The sequence below is a fragment of the Bos indicus x Bos taurus genome, chromosome 11 (genome assembly GCF_003369695.1).
Source record: "Bos indicus x Bos taurus breed Angus x Brahman F1 hybrid chromosome 11, Bos_hybrid_MaternalHap_v2.0, whole genome shotgun sequence".
Lineage (NCBI taxonomy): Eukaryota > Metazoa > Chordata > Mammalia > Artiodactyla > Bovidae > Bos > Bos indicus x Bos taurus.
This window is the reverse complement of record NC_040086.1, coordinates 1,348,439-1,372,071: the sequence shown is the minus strand read 5'-3', so window position 1 is coordinate 1,372,071 and position 23,633 is coordinate 1,348,439. Positions and strand designations below refer to the sequence as shown.

Below are 23,633 nucleotides of genomic sequence, written 5' to 3'. Positions count from 1 at the left end.
GGCTGCTGTCTCTGGGGTCGCACAGAGTCGGACACGACTGAAGCAACTTAGCAGCAGCAGCAGTGTGAATTTAACTTTTATATGCACTGCAAAACCAAAACTTTATGTGACTTGCTTTATTGTGATATTTGCTTAATTGCAGTGATGTAGAACTGAACCCACAACGTCTCCGAGGTGTACAGTCAACATCATACTTAATGGGGAAAGACTGAATGCTTTCCCTCTAAGATTGGGTATCAGGCAAGAATATACACTCTTACTGCCGCTATTCAAGATAGTGATCAAAGTTGTAGCCAGTACAGTGCGTGTGTGCTTAGTCACTCAGTGATGTCCAACTCTTTCTGGCCCCATAGACTGTAGCCCTCCAGGCTCCTCTGTCCATGAGATTTCCTAGGCAAGAATACTGGAGTGGGTTGCATTTCCTCCTCTAGGGGATCTTCCCCACCCAGAGATTGAATTGGCATTTCCTGCATTTCTTGCCAGTACAGTAAGGCAAGGAAAAAGCAAACAGATTGGAAAGAAAGTAACAAAAGTGTTTCTATATTCAGATGACTTGGTTGTTATATAGAGAATCCCCGAATATTTATAAAAGCCCTAGAACTGAGAATTAAATTCAGCATGGTCTCCAGATGCAAAATAAACATGCAGAAAGCAAGTTCTTTTTTTTTTTGGACCATGCTGGTCAGTATGTGCAATCTTCATTCCCTGACCAGGCACCAAACCCTTCAGTGGAAGTGCAGTCTTAACCACTGGAGTGCCAGAGAAGTCTGCAGTTGTATCTCTATATACAATGAACAGAAGGATTCCAGAATTTAAAATATAATGAATTTACAATTGATCATAAAAATTGAAATACTTAGGTACACATTTAACACTTATATGCTGAACAGTACAAAATACTGATTGAAGCAATTGAAGATCTAAATAAATGGAAAGACCTACTGTGTCTATGCATTGAAAGACTCTGATGTTGTGGGCGTCCTTACTTCCAAGGCTATGGATTGGAGAGGGAGATTGGGAGGAGCAGCCAGCCCTTGAGCTACTCAGGCATGCCCTAGTGCCAAGAGCAGGCTAAAGCCAGCCTAAAGCGAGGACTCGCCTGGTGTTCCAGTGGCTAAGACTGCTGCTGCTGCTAAGTCAGTTCAGTCATGTCCGACTCTGTGCGACCCCATAGACGGTAGCCCACCAGGCTCCCCCGTCCCTGGGATTCTCCAGGCAAGAACACTGGAGTGGGTTGCCATTTCCTTCTCCAATGCATGAAAGTGAAAAGTGAACGTGAAGTCGCTCAGTCGTGTCCAACTCTTAGCGACCTCATGCACTGCAGCCTACCAGGCTCCTCCGTCTATGTTCCCTGTGCAGGGGGCCTGGGTGTGATCCCACATGCTGCAACTAAAGATCCCACATGCAACAAAGATTGAAGATGCCACACAGTACAGCCAAATAAGTAATAAATAAAGATATATATTAAAAATAAAGCCAGCCTAAAGCCTAAGACATCAGTGTCAGCCCTAAAGAGAACTTCAGTCACTTGGCTTTCATCTCCTCACGCTTAACCTCAGTGAAGGAGAATCCTGGAGAGTGTTGGACCTCAGTGTATGTCTCCTTCCTCGTGCTGCGGTTAGACTTGTGTCTCTAGGATGACAGCAGGCTCTGGCCAGCTCTCTGGGCAGGCAGGGTGCACGTGGACCCTACAGCTGCCATATTATGTATGGAGGGCAAAGAGGAGAGATGGGTCAGCCCTCTTGCTTCCTCACAGTAATGACCAGAGCGCTGGGGGCTTCTGCAGTACTTCCGCAGTGGTGTTGATGATAAAGATTTCACTCTCTGTTTATATGATTTTTAAAATATAGGAAAATAACAGTGAAATCATTAAGCCACCACAGGGAGTTTCAGCTGTAATTTATGGCTCACGTCTCCCACCATTGTAATTTTGTTTTGCATTCATTAGGATGCGAGTTTCTTTAGAGAAAAATCACAAGGAGTCACAGTTCTGACGACTAACATTAACCAGTGTGTTAATCATAGATATTACTAAGGCTGTAATTCTGAAAAGTAAGTTAATTTCCCTTGTGTGGGAACCACCTGAATAACATTTAGGTTCCTCTAGAGGGTAGGCTGACTGTCTCTGGAAAGAATCTGCTGCTTCCATGGCAACATGCTGTGAAGGAGGGCTCTGCCCACACGGCCTCCTCTGGCTTCATTTTGTCCATCTTGTCCCTCCCTGGGATTTGGGAAGAAGAAAGTTAGCTGGTGTTCTTGGATGCATAGGAAGGGCAGGTGCTTTCCGAATGGTTCACGTGCTTTCCAACACACACACACACATACACACACAATTTTTTCTAGCATATTAGTTGACAGTTTGCTTTCTTCTCTGTCAGAAATTTCATTATCTTTAATTCAGTGTTGAGTGGAGGAGACTTTCCTCTTCACCCTGAAAATCTTTTTTACGGCAGTCTTACTCATGCGGAATAGAGGAGTGCTTTGTTTGAGTGAAAGAAAACAGAGAGTGTTTCTTTGAGGAAATTTTTACATGGCTTTCCTAGATCAAGGATGAATAGAATAGAGGGTAATCCTAGGAACCTGGGATAGCAGTAGTGACCGTGGTGATAACACCTGCCATGCCTTGAACACCTACTATGTGTCAGGCATAGGCAGTGTCTCCGTTCCTCCTCACTGTCATCGTTAGTCCTGAAGAACCCAAAGTTCAGTCAGCCTGTCTAAGTCATTCAGTAGAAAATGGTAAGTGTCAAGTGTCTGTATGAAAACCAGTCTGATTCAAAGCCTGGGTTTTAAGCCTGTGTCCGACCTCCCCTCCTGTGATGCCTGGGATGACATGATGTTGACTTTGTCCCACGATGGCCTCCCCAGGGGCAGCGAGAGACACCAGAAGACAATGAAAACAAACTCAGAGAGAGGGAGCCAGGTTCTCTGGGGTTTATCGTGAAGGAGTTTGAGCTCCAGTGTGCTGGGTCGGACCCCTTTTGCTGATGTAGTTGAGCCCTCACAGAAGAAGCGGGAGTTGGTCAGCCTTCAGATCCAGGGTGACCCAGGCCTGGCTGTCCCTGCTCCTTCACAGTGAGGGTTACTATGGCTACAGCCCATTGTAGAAACGGTCTACACAGCAGAAACATGGAGGCAGAGTCATAGGGTTGCTCTGCCTTGTGTGGTGTCTTATCTGAAAGGGATGTGGGGGTCTCCACTGGGGTCATCCATGTGCAGATGGGAAGAAGTGGCCTGATTCCAAGCCCATGTGGTTCTGCAGCCTGCTCCCCTGGGTGCTGCGCTCCCGGTTCTAGTGGATGGGGTGCACAGTCTTTGCAGCCTACGATAGGAGAATGTCAGTTCCCACCAGACTAGGGTGGACCATGACTTCAGACCCATGGGTTTCCTATTGGAGAGGGTCTTTAAATTCCTGGGTTTTGATTTGATGTAACCTTTGATAAACGGAAAAAAAGTAACAGCGAAAGCTCTTTATCTCTGCAGTTTCCAGCAAGAAAACATGGACACTAGAGTCTGTTTGTGCCCTTAGGATGGCAATCCTCTCTATAGACCTTTGGACCCTAATACCTAAGTACCCTCATTTTTTCTGTATCTGAAACATTCTGGTGTTTAAAAATGGTCTTTGTCACTGACCCCATCATAACCATTGAGGATCATCTGTTTTTTTCTCTGGTTGAATAAAAAGCCTGCTAAAAAGTGTGAGGAAAAAGGTGTCTGGAGGGTGCAAAAGGTATTCCTTGGGAGCTCTACAGGATTGGATGGGCACTTGGAGAACTCTTCTTTGGAACCATGTTGCATATTTAATCACAACCAAGGCTACTATTGGGGCTTCCAGGTGGCTCTGTGGGAAAGAACTCACCAATGTAGGAGACATGGGTTTGACCCCTGGGTGGGGAAAATCTCCTGGGGAAGGAAATGGCAACCCATTCCAGTATTCTTGCCTGGAAAATTCCATGGACAGGGGAGCCTGGTGGGCAAGAGTCAGACATGACTTGGTGACTAAGCAATAACAAGTGCAGGCTGATATTAAAGAGGCACTTATTTATAGACTACATACATGCACCTTTCCATCTCTCCTGCAGGTGGATTGAAAACTGACCATTTGAAGAACGACACCTAAAACATGGTGGAGGTCTCATGGAGAGGCTGATATTTCAAGGCAGGATTGCTTTGTCAGAGCTTCCAGGCAAACTACTAAATGTTCATCTTATTAAAAAAACACACACAAAACACAAAAACCAGTGAGAGTTGTGTGCAGTCTGAACCCTTTCATGTTCCCAAACTTGACACTGGCGTGGGGTTGGGTCTGGTGAAGTTTGGGGCTGGGAGTCCGGCGTCTGTTTCATGCATTACTGGATAAAAAGCTACTGGGTTTAGGGACTTCCCTGGTAGTCTGGTGGTTAAGACATCCCCCTCCAATGCAAGAGGGTATGGGTTTGATCCCTGATCTGGGAGCTAAGATCCCATATACCTCGTGGCCAGAAAGCCAGAACATAAACAGAAGCAATATATTGTAAAAAATTCAATAAAGACTTTGAAAATGGTCCACATCAAAAAAATCTTTTAAAAAATGTAGCCAGGTTTTCACATCCTGGTCAGCCAGTTGAACTCAATCTGCCAGGTCCAACTGGTGCTATTAAAATATCCTGCTTTGGGAACTCTTCTCAGTACTCTGTACTGACCTATATGGGACAAGAATCTAAAAGAGAGTGGATATATGTAAATGTATAACTGATTCACTCTGCTGTACAGCAGAAAGTAACACAACATTGTAAATCAACTATGTTCTAATGAAAATTAAAAAAAAATATCCTGCTTTGTAAACATATTTTCCCTCTGGGTTCCTATGTTCAGGAACATCAGAAAGAAGGAGAGAAACAGAGTCAGATGGGCTGTGGGCTCTCTGAGAGGCTGGGGTCTCTACTGGGGCCAAATGGGGCACAGTGGTCACCTGTGGGATGTTCACAGGCTGCCTTGAATCCTGTCTGTGGCTGAGTTAGTTATTAAACGAGGGCGGGTGGCCACAGGGAGTGAGGCTGGGCCTCAGGAATCTGCCCAGCTTTTGTCCGCAGAGGTCAGCCTTTGACAGCCGAGAAGCAGGGGTCTGTCCCCTGGCAGTAGGGGTGTGAACCAGCTTGCACCCCCAGAAGTCTCAGGATGAAGGACGGGGGGCCAGCCATAGAACTCCTCTCTTCTAGTATGACCGGCTGTCATTCAGAGCAGGCTGATGCAATGATGCTCCAGAAGCAGGAAACCTGCAAAGCAATTATCTTCTTAGTAGGTCACTGGCCTCCTCTGGGAGAAGAGACCAGAGGGAGAGCTGGGGAGGCGGGCAGCCTGTGTCTCCCCAGAGGCTGCTCCTGTAGTAGCTGCGTGGGTGATTAATAGCTGTGTCACTTCCCATGAATGTTGCTTTAAGCGGCTGTGTTCAAAATTGAGTGGGAATGAAATAAAACAACCCCCAAATAAATGTTTCCTCCAGTCCTTATGAGTCGCTGGAATCCAGAAATAGCTTTTCCAATCTATCATTTTAAATGGCATCGTTCACAGCCCTCTCACATGGATACTGTGATGCACACTCTTTTTTAAAGACCATGAAAAATTTGAGCTCAGTGACTTTGGGGTTGTTTTCTGGCCCTGAAATAAAATGATGTTTATGGAGAAAAATATAGCCTTTACCTGGCTTTTTAAAGAAAAATAGTAACCCAGTGGAGGAAAAGGATAGGAAGAATTTTATGTCCATATAGATCATAAACTGGAAGAGTAAGAATGTCTGGCAGGCAGTAATTTCTGGCCAGCTGCAGGGATTCTGGTCTGGTGAGCCGTGTTCAGGGCAGCGTGCCAAGGATGCTGGCAACCAGAGGACCAGCCTGGACCCTCATGGCCCTCAGTGAGGTAGACTGGGGCCTGAGGCAGGGTGGCAGGCAGGGCTCCTGCTCCTGCCAAGCCCTCTCAGAGTGCAAAGTCTTGAGGCCGCCTCTCTCTGCTGCCTGTGTTGGAGCCAGGCTCCTGGCTCCGGGTTTGATGGTGGTGATCTCAGGGATGACTCTGGCTGCATCTCTGGACAGAAGAAGAATCGTTAGCTTTGAGTGTCGTCTTTTCACCTGGAGCAGCCACAGAACACATGTGATGGATGGGATGCCAGTGAGAACGTCCTGGCTCAGTGCACAGGAGGACTATCGGTGTCTTGGGCCAGAGAAAGGGGAGGAAAGACTGTGGGTGCTGCCTGCTTTCCACCTACTCATTTCTTTCCTTCTTTTTTTAAAAAATATTTATTTATTTCACTGTACCAGGTCTTAGATGGGGCACACGGAATCCGATCTTCGTTGCAACATGCAGGATCTTTTTCGTTGCATCATTTGAACTGTTAGTTGAGGCATGTGGGATCTAGTTCCCCGACCAGGGATCAAATCCAGGCCCCCTGCATTGGGAGCTTGGAGTCTTAGCCACTGGACCACCAGGGAAGTCCCTCATTTCTTCTTTTCTTGTCCTTAGAAGAAAACCCAACCCCAGACCGGCAGAGGGTGGGCTCTTGGGCATAAGGACAAGGTAGATTACTCATCTTATTTGCTTCCCCCATCACAATCCTAAGTGCTTACTTCCCACTCAGTACTCGTGTCTCCCAGCTGGGCTTTTATCAGAACATCTGTGAACAAGCAAACATTCCAAGGAGACACGGAGGGATGAGAAGTGGAGGAGTCAGGCGTATTGCTGCTGGGAGATGGCAGGACCTTCATCATCTGTCACCTCACTTTCAGTCTTCCCCACCCACTCACACCTGGCCAGGCTGGGACACCCGAAGACAGACCAGGCCTGCCCTTGGTGAGCTGTGAGTCTGGCCACGGGTGCTGTTCTAAAGCAGTTGTTGTTCAGTCACTCAGTCGTGTCTCACTCTTTAGCAGCTCCGTGGACTGTAGCCCGCCAGGCTCCTCTGTCTGTGGGATTCTCCAGGCAAGAATACTGGAGTGGGTTGCCATCTCCTTCTCCAGGGATCTTCCCAACCCACAGATCGAACCCGCATCTCTTGCATTGGCAGGCCGTTTCTTTACCACTGAGCCGTGAGGGAAGCCCCAGTTTAATATTTTATATTGAATAAAATATAAGTGTAAGCAAATTGGTTAGGTATCTAGCAATATGTTTAATACCCCCAAAAGTTAACGATAGATCATACATTCTAATGTGATATGATTTTATCCATGCTGTGAAATGTTTAACTCTAGCCAGTTAAAGGAGTGGGGACAGATGGAGTTTGTAGAATAACCTGACACTACATTGGTACCAGTTTTTGGTCTATGACTGACTTACTGGTTTCAAAATGATCCAGCCAAAGCTGTCGTCCTACGGACTGTCGGGCTCGCTTGGCACTGTGCCCTGTTGCGGTCGGGATGGATGGAGGGCGTGGGCAAAGGCTGGGGTCATGTTCCTCGGACAGCCATCTGCAGATGGTTGGACCGGGGAAGCTCTGCTCATAGGAATGAACCTGTGCTCACAGTGGGCCCTCGAGTGCCTGTGTTGGGTCTGTTTTCACTGCCTCATACTCATACGACATGGTCAGGTTCTAAATTCTAGGTGCCTTATGAACTAAAAAGATCATAGTGCCCTTCTTTTAATTACAAATAGTAACAGTATTATTATTATTTAACATATATAGTTTTTGGTTGTGTGGGTCTTAGTTGTGGCATACAGGAGTTGCCACATGAAGGATGTGTGTTTTAGCTGAGGCATACGGGATAGTTCCCTGACCAGGGATTGACCCCTGGTCTTCTGCGTTGGGAGCAGCGAGTCTTAGCCACTGGACCACCAGGGAAGTCCCTGGGAACAATATTAAAGCATGAAATTATAATAAAAAGATCAAATATAAAATTTAAAAAATTTGCCATTTCCTCTTCTTCCTTGAGTAATCCAGTATTCTTGCCTGGAGAATCCCTTGGACAGAGGGACCTGGCAGGGAACAGTCTGTGGGGTCACAAAGAGTGGGACATGACTGAGTGACTAACAGCAGCAGCAACTGACGGGCGCCTTCATTGCGCTGGAGCTGCAGCAGGCTGCCCGTTGGACGGCCTCGCGTGAGTGCTCCTGTGTATGTGTGCACAGGTTTGTGTGCATATGTGCATGTATATGTGTGTGAGATATTTCAGAAATAACATTAAAGTTGGGTTGTCCACAGACAGGAGGCTGCCAAGCCCGGATTGTAGAGCATCAGTTTGCACAGAGCAGGGGATGATCCAGACAAGCCAGGCTCTATGCAGCCATGAGATTCTGTATGATTAATTGCTGGGCAATGTCTGGGGACCATCCTACCCCACTTTACAAGCAGCTCGAAGCAGGGCCTCTGTTCACCCCTGCATAGCTGCATCAGAGAGAAAGGCAGCCAGGGCTTCCCTGGCGGTCCAGTGGTTAAAACTTCTTGCAGTGCAGGGGGTGAGGGTTCGCTCCCTGCTTGAGGAGCTAAGATCCCACAGGAACCAAAACATAAAACCAGCAATATTGTAACAAATTCGATAAAGACTCAAAAAAAAAAAAAGTTATAAAAAGAGAGAGGGAGAGGCAGTGCTGTGCGCAGTGCACAGGGTTTAAGGCAGGATCGACAGATCGCCTTTCCCATGAGAAACTCCAGGGGGATGCAGTTGGCTGACTTAATGACCTGCCTGCGAATCTGACAGAAGCACCAGAGTTCGTTGCCTCCTCGTTGAGTCCTTTTGAAATATGTTCTAGGGTATGTCAGAAACTTAGTAAAACTGAATAATTAATGATCACAAGGCACTGGGAACTATAAAATGCCATGTAAATGTTAAGGTGTAAAAATTACTCTGTGTATTAAATAGATAACTTTGCTGTAAAAATTTCAATGGCAGGAAGGTTAATTTCCAGAGGAGGTGAAAAGCTTTTTGTTGGACTGTCTTCAGAAACTCTCGCTATCTTGTTATCTTAACTCTGTTTTAGAAGACTCAGGCATTCTGTTATCTGAAGGTGCTGTTCAGTTGCTCAGTCGCGTCTGACTCTTTGTGACCCCAGGGGCTGCAACATACCTTTACTGTCTCCCTGAGATTGCTTAAACTCGTGTCCATTGAGTGGGTGATGCCATCCAACCATCTCATCCTTTGTTGCCTCCCTTCTTCTCATGCCTTCACGAGAAGATCCCAGCATCGGGATCTTTTCTAACATGTCATCTCTTTGCATCAGGTGGCCAAAGTATTGGAGCTTCAGCATCAGTCCTTCCAATGAATATACAGTGATTATTTCCTTTAGAAATAACTGGTTTGATCTCCTTGCTGTCCAAGGGACTCTCAAGAGTCTTCTCCAGCACCATGTTAGAAAACATCAATTCTGAATTATTTAAAGGCAAATGAGTGTTTGGGGTGATGTTGCCTGTTAGATTTCGGTAAAGTTATGTTTATTTGCTTCTCTCTAGCCGGAGGCAGTTTGGACCCAAAGCCAGGGAAGAGGTCAAGATTATTGAGCACCAAACGCAGACCCTGCGGCTGATGCCTCATCTGGCCACTGCCTTGGCCCTGACCTTCGCCAGCAGGTGAGATGGCTCCAGGGGTTTGCCCTGTCTCCAAGTGAGTCTGTGGTTTCATTAACAGGTGGGACAGGAGAGGTAGGCAGAGGCTTTACTTTTTTTCCTTTTTTCTTAAAAATTTTATTATTTTAAAAAGTTTACTTGTAACTGAGAAGACTCCTAAGAGTCCCTTGGACAGCAATGAGATCAAATCAGTCAATCCTAAAGAAAATCAGCCCTGAATATTAATTGGAAGGACTGATGCTGAAGCTGAAGCTCGAATACTTTGGCCACCTGATGTTAAGAACTGACTCATTGGAATAGACCCTGATGTTGGGAAAGATTGAGGGCAGGAGGAGAAGGGGACGGCAGAGGATGAGATGGTTGGATAGTATCACTGATTCAATGGACATGAACTTGGGCAAACTTCAGGAGATGGTGAGGGACGGAGAGGCTTAGCATGCTTCAGTCCATGGGGTTGCAAAGAGCCAAAGGCGGCTTAGTGACTGAACAACAGCAGCACTTTTAATTGCAAACACATAAAAGTCTGTGGTTAAACTCTAGTGTCAGGCTAAACCTGACATCTGAATCTTGATAGTCTGTGTATCCTGATGAACAGGAGCCATGAAGAATTTGGGAAGACTCAGACTGATGTTTCTCTGGAGTTTCTGAAAGAAACAGACTCAACCCATTAAAATTTTTCCACCTCTGAAGAAGGTTCTGTTTATACTACTATTTTCAAAACTAGGGCAAGGTGTGCACCCTGATGTGGCAATGGCACCCCACTCCAGTACTCTTGCCTGGACAATCCCATGGACGGAGGAGCCTGGTGGGCTGCAGTCCATGGGGTCGCTAGAGTCGGACACGACTGAGCGACTTCACTTTCACTCTTCGCTTTCATGCGTTGGAGAAGGAAATGGCAACCCACTCCAGTGTTCTTGCCTGGAGAATCCCAGGGACGGGGGAGCCTGGTGGGCTGCTGTCTATGGGGTCGCACAGAGTCGGACACGACTGAAGCGACTTAGCAGCAGCAGCAGTGATGCCCCATCACTATTGAATAAAAGAGCAGTAATCGTGCTATCAAGTCACAGAGAACTTCACACTTTACAGCTGGCTCTTATCTATGTCTCATAAGCCCTAGACGTTGTCTAGGCAGTTGTATGTCATCACCACATTGTGAACATCAGAAATTCAGGGATTTGCCTGAGACTGTGGCTCAGTGGTAAAGTCTGCCTGCAGTGCAGGAGACAGAAGAGATGTGGATTTGATCCCTGGGGAATGAGTAGGTATATGTCTAACTGTATAAGAAATTACCAGTTTTTCAGAAAGTTAGTACCATTTTATACTCTCTCATGCAATGTATAAGTGTTTCAGTTGCTCTGCATCCTTGCCAGCCATTGTTATTCTAAGGTTTTGTCTTGTTTTGTTTTAATTTTAATTTTTTTGTCTTTCTAACACGTGTAATTTTATTACCCTAGTAAATAATGAACTTCCCTGATAGTTCAGTTGGTAAAGAATCCACCTGCAATTCAGGAGACACCAGTGTGATTCCTGGGTCCAGAAGGTCCCCTGGAGAAGGGATCTCCAGGCTACCCACTCCAGTACTCAGGCCTGGAGAATTTCATGGACTGTGTAGTCCACGGGTTCACTAAGAGTCGGACACGACTGAGCAAAATGATGCTGGGTATCTTTTCCTGTGCTTGTTTTCTATCTGTATATTTTCTTCGGTGGAGTATCTGTTCAGTTCTTTTACCCATTTTTAAATTGGGGTGTTAATTTTTTTTTATTGTTGAGTATCAGAGTTTTTTATATATTCTGGATAGAGTCTTTGATATCATACATGTGATTTGTAAGTGTTTTCTCCTGGCTTGTCAGTTTTCTTTTTATCCTCTTAAAAGTGTCTTGATTAGAGCAATAGTTTTAATTTTGATTTGATTTAATAGCTTTAAATTTTTAAATTTGTCTTGGAATTGGGTAATGTGAGTTTTCCTTTCTCAGAGTTGTTTTGGCTCTTGGTGCTTTTTGCCTTTTTGTACACGTGTTAGAATCATCTTGTAAATATCTACAAGATGGCTGACATTTTGCTTGACATTGTGTTGAATCTATAGATCAAATTGGGGAGAATTAACTTCTTCATGTTGAGATTTCCAGTTCATGAACACTGGGTTATCTCTCCATTTTAAAAATTATTCTTAGATTTCTACTCCAGTGTTTTGTAGTTTTCAACATACAGATTCTGGACACGTTTTGTTATATTTATACTTAAGCATTTTACTTTTCTTTGCTGGCACTTATTTATTTCTAGTATATAGGAATTACTTTAGTACCTTGTCTGTAGAATTTAATATATATGGGATTCTTCAGATTACCTATTTCTTCTTGAATGGATTTATTTATTTCATCTAATTTGCCAATCTATAGCAATAGGGCTGGTTTTGGTATTGCTTTGTCATCCTTCTAATACCTGTGGAATCAGCAGTGACTTCTCTCTTTCATTCCTGATTTTTCTTTTTGGTATTTGATTTTGCTTTTTGAAATGGATTTCTATTGGAATATAGCTGCTTTACAATGTTGTGTTGGTTTCTACTGTACAGCAAAATGAATTGGTCATGCAAATACATCTATCCCCTCAGCGTCGAGTAGAGTTCAATGCCGTGTGTTATACAGCATGTTTTAATTAGTTATATAAATATATACATATTTATATATGTATATTTTATATACATACATACATATTTATATATGTAAAAACTTATACAACTAATTAAAACAAGCATTTTAATTAGTTATATAAATATATACATTATATATACATATATAAATATGTATATATTTATATAATGAATTAAAATACACATATAATAAACACATATTTATATATTATATATTTATGTAACTAATTTGTATCTATTTATATATTATATTTATGTATAATTATATCACTGCAGATGGTAACTGTAGCCATGAACTAAAAAGACACTTGCTCCTTGGAAGAAAAGTTATGACCAACCTAGATAGCTTATTAAAAAGCAGAGACATTACTTTGCCAACAAAGGTCCGTCTAGTCAAAGCTATGGTTTTTCCAGTAGTCATGTATAGATGTGAGACTTGGAGTATGAAGAAAGCTGAGCGCTGAAGAATGGATGCTTTTGAACTGTAGTGTTGGAGAAGACTCTTGAGAGTCCCTTGGACAGCAAGAAGATCCAACCAGTCCATCCTAAAGGAGATCAGTCCTGACTATTCATTGACTATTCAGCACTGATGGTGAAGTTGAAACTCCACTACTTTGGCCAGCTGATGTTAAGAATGGACTCATTGGAAAAGATCCTGATGCTGGGAAGGATTGAAGGCAGCAGGAGAGGGGGACGACAGAGGATGAGATGGTTGGATGGTGTCACCAACTCAATGAACATGAGTTTAAGTAAACTCCGGGAGTTGGTGATGGACAGGGAGGCCTGGCGTGCTGCAGTCCATGGGGGTCACAAAGAGTTGGACACTGAGCGACTGAACTGAACTGATATATATATAGCTTTATATATATCTTATACACAGTATCAATAGTGTATTTGCAAAGCAGAAATAGAGACACAGATGTAGAGAACAAATGTATGAATACCAAGAAGGAACTGGGGGGGGTCTGAAGAATTGGGAGATTAGGATTGACATATACATTCCTGATATTTTGTTCTCTCTCTCTGTCTTTCTCTCCCCTTCATCAGTTTGCATAGGTTTATCAATTACATTGTTTTTTCAAAAAACAGATTGAATGCAATTGATTTTCTCTATTGTTTTTCTGCTTTCAATTTTATTGGTATCTGCTTCAATGTTGATCCTAGGTAGCATATTCAAAAGCAGAGACGTTACTTTGCCAACAAAGGTGCGTCTGGTCAAGGCTATGGTTTTTCTTGTGGTCATATATGGATGTGAGAGTTGGACTGTGAAGAAGGCTGAGCGCTGAAGAATTGATGCTTTTGGACTGTGGTGTTGGAGAAGACTCTTGAAAGTCCCTTGGACTGCAAGGAGATCCAACCAGTCCATTCTGAAGGAGATCAGCCCTGGGATTTCTTTGGAAGGAATGATGCTAAAGCTGAAACTCCAGTACTTTGGCCACCTCATGCGAAGAGTTGACTCACTGGAAAAGACTCTGATGCTGGGAGGGATTGGGGGCAGGAGGAGAAGGGGACGACAGAGGATGAGATGGCTGGATGGCATCACTGACTCCATGGACGTGAGTCTCAGTGAACTCCGGGAGTTGGTGATGGACAGGGAGGCCTGGCATGCTGCGATTCATGGGGTTGCAAAGAGTCGGACACGACTGAGCGACTGATCTGATCAATGTTGATTATTTCTTTCCTTCTGTTTGTTCCGCTTTAATTTGTTCTCTCTCTCGTAAGGTTAATTTGTTCTCTCTCTCTATCTCCCAAGGCTTTGGGACCTTCCTTCTTGCCTAATCATTTAGTACAAAATTTTTTCTCTAAGCCTCACTTTAGCTACATCCCTCTGCTTTTGATATGCACTATTTTCATTTTCCCTTTCATTCAGTTCAAAACTTCTGCTTCGACTTCTTTGGTTATTTAGAAGTGCTGTCCTAGTACTTCTAGTACAAGAATATCTTATGCAAGATTCTGTTCTTTCAAATTTAAGGCCCAGAACACACACACACAAATCTAATAAGTTCCACGTTGTGAAGACTATGTCTTCTGTTATAGTGGGAGGATGGTTCTATAAATGTCAGTCAGGTTAAGCTGGTTTATTCTGCTCTGCAGACCATGCACATCCTTACCGATTTCCTGCCTCTTGTTCTTTTTTTTGTTTGTTTCAGTTATTTTATTTTATTTATTTATTTATTTAATTTTATTTTATTTTTAAACTTTACATAATTGTATTAGTTTTGCCAAACATCAAAATGAATCCATCACAGGTATACATGTGCTCCCCCTCCTGAACCCTCCTCCCTCGTCCCTCCCCATACCATCCCTCCAGGTCGTCCCAGTGCACCAGCCCCAAGCATCCAGTATCGTGCATTGAACCTGGACTGGCATCTCGTTTCATACATGATATTTTACATGTTTCAATGCCATTCTCCCAAATCTTCCCACCCTCTCCCTCTCCCACAGAGTCCTACACAGATTTGCCCATTTCTTCTTTCAGCTTTATTAGTTTTTGTCTTTAGTATTTTGCCATTTTTAAGATGCATATACATGTAAGGATTATTGTATTTTCTTGGACAGTTGATCCCTTTATCATCATGTCATTTTTCTCTTAATCCTTGAGAACATTCCTTGTCCTGAAATCTATTTTGTCATATTAATATATTACAGCTACTCCATGTTCCTTTGACTTAGTGTTTCATAGTACATCTTTAGCATACCTTTGTTTTTAACCTGAATATCCATTTGAAGTGGGTTTCTTTATAAAACAGAGGATAGTTAGGTCTTGAAAAATTTTTTTTTAATCTAACTTGAAAATCTCTGACTTTTAGCTGTTGTGTTTAGACCAATTGCATTTAAAGTGATTGTTGATATGTTTGGATTAGTAGACAGCTGATTCTGTTTTTTCCATCTGTTTTTTTTGTTACTTTTCCCTTTTTTCTGCCTGCTCTTAGATTGAATGAATATTGCTTATTATTCTGTTTTGTCTCCTTGATTGACATTATTTATACTTCTTTTGAAAACATTTTAATTGTTGACCAGGGTTTACAGTACACATCTTTAGTGATTTAGAGTCCACAGTAAACTATTATCTTGCCTCCCCTGTGGTGTAAGGACAGTGTATTCCCAATTCCTCCCTTGCATCCTTTTTCTGCTATTGTTGTCACACAATTTACTTTAAAATATGCTGCAAATATGCAGTGCATTGCTACTGATTTTCTTATACAGAGTCATGTTTTAGAGCAATTAAAAATAAGTAAAATAGATTTTTTTTTACCTTTCTTTATTCAGTTGCCAACATTGTTAATTTACTTGTGTAGATCCAAATTTCTAATTGATACCATATTTGTTCTGCCTGAAGAATTTCTAACATTTCTTGTAAAATAGGTCTGCTAGCAATGAATTCACCCCATTTTTTTGGAGAAAGTCTTTATTTCTCCTTTTTTTTTTTAAAAAAGACATTAGCAGTATACCCAGAATTCTGGGTTGATAGTTTATTTTTCTTTGAGCATCTTAACAATGTCACTGTATAGGCTCATTTTTTTCCATTTTATTTATTTAAGTTGAAGTACAATTGCTTTACAATGTTGTGTTAGTTTCTGCTGTACAACAGCATGAATCAGCCATATGTATATGTATTTCCCTTCCCTCCTGGGCCTTGCTCACACCCCACCATCCACCCCTCTGTGTTCTATAGGCTTCTTGATTTCTTGATTCTCATGAAAAAACAGCGGTCATTTTTCTGTCTGTTTCCCTGTATTCGCAGTATATTCCCACTTGAACTGCTTTTAAGAGTTTCTCTTGTTCTTTGATTTTCAGGGTTTGATTATGTTGGCCGAGGTGTGGTTTTGTGGTTTTGTATGTCTGTGCTGTTTGGAGTTTGTAGAGCCTCTGGGATCTGTGGGTTGAAGTTTCTCATCAAATTTGGAAATATTTTGGCCATTATTTCTTTAAATATTTCTTCTGCCTCTTTCTTTCTTTCCCTCTACACAGATGTTAACCTGCTTCATATTGTCCTACATGTCACTGAAGTTATGTTCTTTTTTTCTTTATACTTCAATTTGGATAATGTCCATGGATCTGTCTTCAAGTTTTCTGATTCTTTTGTATACAGTGTCCAATCTACTAAAAAGTGCTGATCCCTCCCTGGAATTCTATTCATCAAGGCTCCTTGAAGCTTTTGTTCTTTGATGGCACTTTGGGAAAATATGATTTTTATTTTATCCACTTTCTTGCTGTTATTAAGGGATCAAAAATCTCTGGTGTCCTTTTATATCTTAGCCCTGTGACATTTCTTTAACCTTATTGATGTCATCTGAAATTGTCGCTAACTCTCTACAAAATGTTGTTGTTCAGTCACTTAGTCACGTCTGACTCTTTGCGACCCCATGGACTGCAGCACGCCAGGCTTCCCTCTCATTCTATCACTGTCTCCTGGAGTTTGCTCAAACTCATGTCTGGTTAGTCAATGGTACCATCCAACCATCTCATCCTCTGTTGTCCCCTTCTCCTCCTGTCCTCAATCTTTCCCAGCATCAGGGTCTTTTCCAATGAGTTGGCTCTTCGAATCAGGTGGGTAATGTATTGGAGCTTCAGCTTCAGCATCAGTCCTTCCATTGAATATTCAGGGTTGATTTCCTTTAGGATGGACTGGTTTGATCTCCTTGCAGTCTAAAGGACTCTCAAGAGTCTTCTCCAACACCACAGTTCAAAGACCTCACATACCCCTTTTGATCTTACACTTCCTGACTTGCTTCAACTGAGCCAGATAATTCTTGACACAAAGGTTGGTTTTCAGTGGTTCTCTGATGTGCTTTTTAAAAACGACAGACTCTCTGCACCTACTCCCATGATTCAGATTCACTTGATCTAGGGAGCATCCTAAGGAATCCAGAGTTATTATGCTCTTAAGTTCCTTGGTGATTCTTATGAGCAGCCAGAGCTGAGAATTGCAGGAACTTTTTTAGGAAGTTTCCTAGCATGACCTGCAAATAATTTTCACTAATAGTTAAGAAGCAGCAGTATTAAATTATCATGAACATTTATGGTGGAGCAAAATAACTTGACAATGAAACCTAAGAATGTTTTGCATGCATGCCAAAGACAAACAAAATTTTTCCTTTGACTTTTTTGCCCAGCGGGATCTGTGGTATTATGAAGAGGGAAGGGTGTCTGTAAATTCTTAATCTACAACTGACAAATCCATGACAAAAGAAGTTACTGGACCACATAACAAATAGGCACTATATAGTCCACACTGATAAGTTTATATATATATATATATATACACAAACACGTATTTGTACACATGTGTATAACTTTATATATATATGTATATATATATATAACTTTATATATATACATATAAACACCCATCTTTATATATAACAGAAGTGTTATATGTATCTACATATTTCTTTTTTCTTCAGCTCCATCTTTATTCTTTATTTACTTATTGTAAAAATAATAGTTGTACTTTATTTTTATTTGAGATGTAGTTGCTTTCACAATGTTGTGTCAGTCTCTGCTCTACAATGAAGTGTATCACCTCTAAGTATGCATATGTCCCGTCCCTTTGGGATTTCCCCTTCCCCTCATCGTGCACATCTAGGTCGCCACCGAGCACCGAGCTGAGCTCCCTGTGCTTTATATCAAGTTCCTGCTGCTGCTGCTGCTAAGTTGCTTCAGTCGTTTCTGACTCTGTGTGACCCCATAGACGGAAGCCTACCAGGCTCCCCCGTCCCTGGGATTCTTCAGGCAAGAACACTGGAGTGGGATGCCATTTCCTTCTCCAATGCATGAAAGTGAAAAGTGAAGGTGAAGTCGCTCAGTCGTGTCCAACTCTTCGTGACCCTGTGGACTGCAGCCTACCAAGTTCCTCCGCCCATGGGATTTTCCAGGCAAGAGTACTGGAGTGGGAATTGCCCCTAGGACCTCCCTGATTTTCATGACCTTTACCTCCTTGGGCCCCGAGTGGCCTCTGGTCTAGTTCAGTGTCTCCAGCATGGCTCTGTTGTTCCCTGCCTTGTTTTCCTTCTCCCTGTCCCCCAATAGCAGCAGGAGGTGGACCCACTGAAAATCTGGTTAAAGGAATCCCCAGGACAAAGTGCCGCAACTGTGGGGAGAGATTGTCTGTGTTTTATTTTATTTTATTTTTTTTATTTTATTTTTAAACTTTACATAATTGTATTAGTTTTGCCAAATATCAAAATGAATCCGCCACAGGTATATATGTGTTCCCCATCCTGAACCCTCCTCCCTCCTCCCTCCCCATACCATCCCTCTGGGTCGTCCCAGTGCTCTAGCCCCAAGCATCCAGTATCGTGCATCGAACCTGGACTAGCATCTCATTTCATACATGATATTTTACATGTTTCAATGCCATTCTCCCAAATCTTCCCACCTGAAAAGAAGGTGGCGTTTCTGTGACAAAGTCTGGCTTTCCTATTTCTCTCTCATTTACCAACCCTATTGCTTCTCTTCCTAGTCAGGAAATAGTTTAATGCAGTTGGTTGTTACATGACAGAATTTAATGCTAAGTACCTCTCCCCAACACCCTACTTTTTAAAAAAATTATTTTTAAAGTTTGGCTGCACCAGGTCTTAGCTGCAGGGTGTGTGTGCATGCATGCTCAGTCATGTCTGACTCTTTGTGACCCTGGGGATTGTAACCCCCCAGGCTCCTCTGTCCACGGGATTTTCCAGACAAGAATACTAGAATGGGTTGCCATTTCCTCCTCCAAGTGATCTTCCTGACCCAGGGATCGAACCCATATCTCCTGCATTGGCAGGTGGATTCTTTACCACTGAGCCAACCCAGAATCTACCTCCTTGATAAGGGATTGAACCTGCGTCCCCTGCATTGTGAGTGTGAAGTCTTAGCCACTGGACCATTAGGGAAGTCTCCCTAAACACCCCTCTTTTTAAAAACTAAGGTTATCAAAACTTGGTTACAGGTTCCTTCTTCCAGTTCCTGTGGGCACAGTTCTACCAGTCAACTGACTGCAGTTTCAGGGTCTGGGTAACCTGAGGTTCAATGGGTTAGACGTTTGTTCAATGCATTGGGTTCCATTCAAGTGTAGAGAAACAGCTGTGAGGGTCTAGGCCTACGGGTGTATGTGGCTGGAGTTAGGTGATCAGGGAAAACACCCCACCAGCCAGGCTCAGCAGCCCTGCCTCTCTTCCCGTCTAATGTAATCAAAGTGCAAAGAGTCAGAGCTTCATGTCACAGTAAGATGCAGGTCATGGAAGTGAAATGGGACAGCTCCTTGCAGGGCACATCACGTATGTCCATGTCCTCAGCAGTCATACGGCCCCTTGCTAGTCGGGCTGCCAGGTAAATTGTGGTCTCCCAGTTGACTTTGAGTTTCAGATGCCGACACACGGCTTTGAGGTCTCAGTGTGTTCCCAGGACGGCAACAGGGAGCGTGCTCTTAAACTAAAGATTAAGCACTATTTGTCTGGAATTCAGATTTTCCTGGGCATGCTCTGCTTCTCTTTGTTGAATCTGGCAGTCTTGCTGGAGTCAGACGTGGTCCCTGCCTCATGGAGCTTTGCTGCTTCGTCTGGGTTTTGACAGTAGCGGGTTGGTAAGCGGATCTGGTTCCCAAACCCTTCTTCTTGCCCATTGCCTCTGCAAGTCTGGAGATGGGATGGGCCTGCTTGGGCCTTAGCAAGCCCCCCGCCCCCCTGGCCCACTCCACTCATGTCCTCTTGGCCTTGACAAGGAGGGGACAGAACCGGATGTCCTTTGGCACCTGCTTCTCTAGAAGAGGTAGGACGCATGTCCCACCTGGCTGCTCAGCTGCCGGGCAGAGCCAACTCAACAGGGAGGGGGCTGGCTCAATGGGGGTGTCTGTTCCAGGTGATGGGGGCCCCTTGAGGAGCCTGCCAGGTCTTCCTCCTTCCTCTCCCCCTCTTTCCCTCATGTGTGGCAGGTCCCTCTCTAGGCCTGAGGACTTGAGAGCCAACAGAACCGTCACAGCCCTGCTGGGGTGGCCCCATGGCCGGGGAAGACAGGCGGCCCGTTTCCCTGTGGCTGTGCATGCCCATCCTCGGGTCACTTCTTATCCTTGGAGGGGCTCCTTCCCATGCTGGTGCTCCAGTGTCTTCCATGCATCCTGGCTCAGGGCTGTGCCCATGGGCGCCTGGCACCCGGGCCTTACTGAACCTCTGTGTTCTCACTCACTATGACAGTAGTTAGCGATTGTGATGGGAATGTTTCTGTTGGTATTCAGTCGCTAAGTCGTGTCTGACTCATTGAGAGCCCATGGATTGTAGCCTACCAGACTCCTCTGTCCGTGGGATTTCCCAGGCAAGATTAATGGAGTGAGTTGCGCTGCCCTCCTCCAGGGGCTTTTCCCAACTCAGGGACTGAACCCATGTCTCCTGCAGTGGCAGGCAGGTTCTTTACTGCTGAGCCACCAGGGAAGCCCACATGGTGGGAATACATGCCAATAACTGTCAGTTGCTGTGTGGCCATTATCCCAAGACATCTCAAACTTTCCACACCCATCCTGCCAGTTATCACATTCTGGTGATTTCTCCTTCTACTATGAAATCCCTTAAAGCTCACCGTCTCCAGCATCTTGCCAGCTCCCTCTCTTGCCTCTGTGCACCCCACATCCAGCCTGGCCCTGGTCAAATCCATTCTCCACAAGTTCCATACCTGGGATGAAATCTGAATTCTTACCTGCCTGCTGGGACCCTCCCATGGGCTCGCTCTGTCTTCTGCACCGGAAGAAACTTGCTCCCTCATGTGGCACCCAGGGCACCTTTACCTGCCTGGCCCCTAAGACCCCCAACCCATCTGTCGCCTCTTCTGTCCTTCACCCAGGCCTGGATCAACCTATTTCCTGCTTCAGCCTTTCTTCCAGTAGCCTCCTCCCTCATCCCACCACTCACCTCTCACATCTTTGCCTCCCATCACCTGTTGTCATGTGCCCTAACTCACCTTCTTCCCTGAGCCCCTCCTGGAATTTGTTGTTCAGTCACTAAGTCATGTCTGACTCTTTGAGACCCCATGGACTGCAGCACACCAGGCTCCTCTGTCCTCCACTGAGGACAGACTCCTCCTGGAGTTTGCTCAGATTCCTGTCCATTGAGTTGGTGATGCTATCTAACATCTAATCCTCTGTCGTCCCCTCTCCTCTTGCCCCCAATCTTTCCCAGCATCAGGGTCTTTTCCAATGAGTTGGCTCTTCGCATCAGGTGGCCAAAGTATTGGCACTTCAGCATCCATCCTTCCAATGAATGTTCAGGGTTGATTTCCTTTAGGATTGACTGGTTTGATCTCCTTGTTATCCGAGGGATTCTCAAGAGTCTTCTCCAGCACCACAGTTCAAAAGCATGTATTCTTTGGCACTCAGCCTTCCTTATGATTCAACTCTCACATTCATATGTGACTACTAGAAAAGCCATAGCTTTGACTATACTTACCTTTCTGTTGGCAAAGTGATATCTCTGCTTTTTAAGATGCTGTCTAGGTTTGTCATAGCTTTCCCTACACTGAAACCAAGCACCACACAAGGGCCAACAAGTTCCAGAGCAAGACATACCACACAAAGTCTCCAGCAACACAGGAACACAGCCCTGAGCTCCAATATACAGGCTGCCCAAAGTTACTACAAACCATAGACATCTCATAACTCATTACTGGACACTTCATTGCACTCCAGAGAGAAGAAATCCAGCTCCACCCACTAGAACACCGACACAAGCTTCCCTAACCAAGAAACCTTGACAAGCCACCTGTACAAACCCACACAGAGCGAGGAAATGCCACAATAAAGAGAACTCCACAAACTGCCAGAATACAGAAAGGACACCCCAAACTCAGCAATTTAAACAAGATGAAGAGACAGAGGAATACCCAGCAAATAAAGGAACAGGATAAATGCCCACCAAACCAAACAAAAGAGGAAGAGATAGGGAATCTACCTGATAAAGAATTCCAAATAATGATAGTGAAAATGATCCAAAATCTTGAAATCAAAATGGAATCACAGATAAACAGCCTGGAGACAAGGATTGAGAAGATACAAGAAAGGTTTAACAAGGACCTAGAAGAAATAAAAGAGTCAATATATAATGAATAATGCAATTAATGAAATCAAAAACACTCTGGAGGCAACAAATAGAATAACAGAGGCAGAAGGTAGGATTAGTGAATTAGAAGATAGAATGGTAGAAACAAATGAATCAGAGAGGAAAAAAGAAAAACGAATTAAAAGAAATGAGGACAATCTCAGAGACCTCCAGAACAATATTAAACGCTACAACATTCGAATCATAGGGGTCCCAGAAGAAGAAGACAAAAAGAAAGACCATGAGAAAATACTTGAGGAGATAATAGTTGAAAACTTCCCTAAAATGGGGAAGGAAATAATCACCCAAGTCCAAAAAACCCAGAGAGTCCCAAACAGGATAAACCCAAGGTGAAACACCCCAAGACACATATTAATCAAATTAACAAAGATCAAACACAAAGAACAAATATTAAAAACAGCAAGGGAAAAACAACAAATATCACACAAGGGAATTCCCATAAGGATAACAGCTGACCTTTCAATAGAAACTCTTCAAGCCAGGAGGGAATGGCAAGACATACTTAAAGTGATGAAAGAAAGTAACCTACAGCCCAGATTACTGTACCCAGCAAGGATCTCATTCAAATATGAAGGAGAAATCAAAAGCTTTACAGACAAGCAAAAGCTGAGAAAATTCAGCACCACCAAACCAGCTCTCCAACAACTACTAAAGGATATTCTCTAGATAGGAAACACAAAAAGGGTGTATAAACTCGAACCCAAAACAATAAAGTAAATGGCAATGGGATAATACATATCAATAATTACCTTAAACGTAAATGGGTTGAATGCCCCAACCAAAAGACATAGACTGGCTGAATGGATACAAAAACAAGAACAGGGGACACATACTGACTGAAAGTGAAGGGCTAGAAAAAGATATTCCATGCAAATAGAGACCAAAAGAAAGCAAGAGTAGCAATACTCATATCAGATAAAATAGACTTTAAAACAAAGGCTGTGAAAAGAGACAAGGTCACTACATAATGATCAAAGGATCAATCCAAGAAGATATAACAATTATAAATATATATGCACCCAACACGGGAGCACCACAATATGTAAGACAAATGCTAACAAGTATGAAAGGGGAAATTAACAATAACACAATAATAGTGGGAGACTTTAATACCCCACTCACACCTATGGATAGATCAACTAAACAGAAAATTAACAAGGAAACACAAACTTTAAACCATATAATAGACCAGTTAGGCCTAATTGATATCTATAAGACATTTCACCCCAAAACAATGAATTTCACCTTTTTCTCAAGCACACATGGAACCTTCTCCAGGATAGATCACATCCTGGGCCATAAATCTAGCCTTGGTAAATTCAAAAAAATTGAAATCATTCCAAGCATCTTTTCTGACCACAATGCAGTAAGATT

General features: G+C 43.5%; 1 protein-coding gene across 1 annotated transcript in view; it reads left to right on the top strand.

The window, feature by feature from the left end:
* The window catches only part of ACOXL (acyl-CoA oxidase like), a 200,126-nt gene that overhangs the window by 24,034 nt on the left and 152,459 nt on the right, over positions 1-23,633 (top strand). The window contains exons 3-4 of the mRNA XM_027554367.1: positions 2,869-2,960; positions 9,413-9,529. Coding sequence (XP_027410168.1) covers positions 2,869-2,960; positions 9,413-9,529 — 209 coding nt within the window. The remainder of the gene's footprint in view (positions 1-2,868; positions 2,961-9,412; positions 9,530-23,633) is intronic.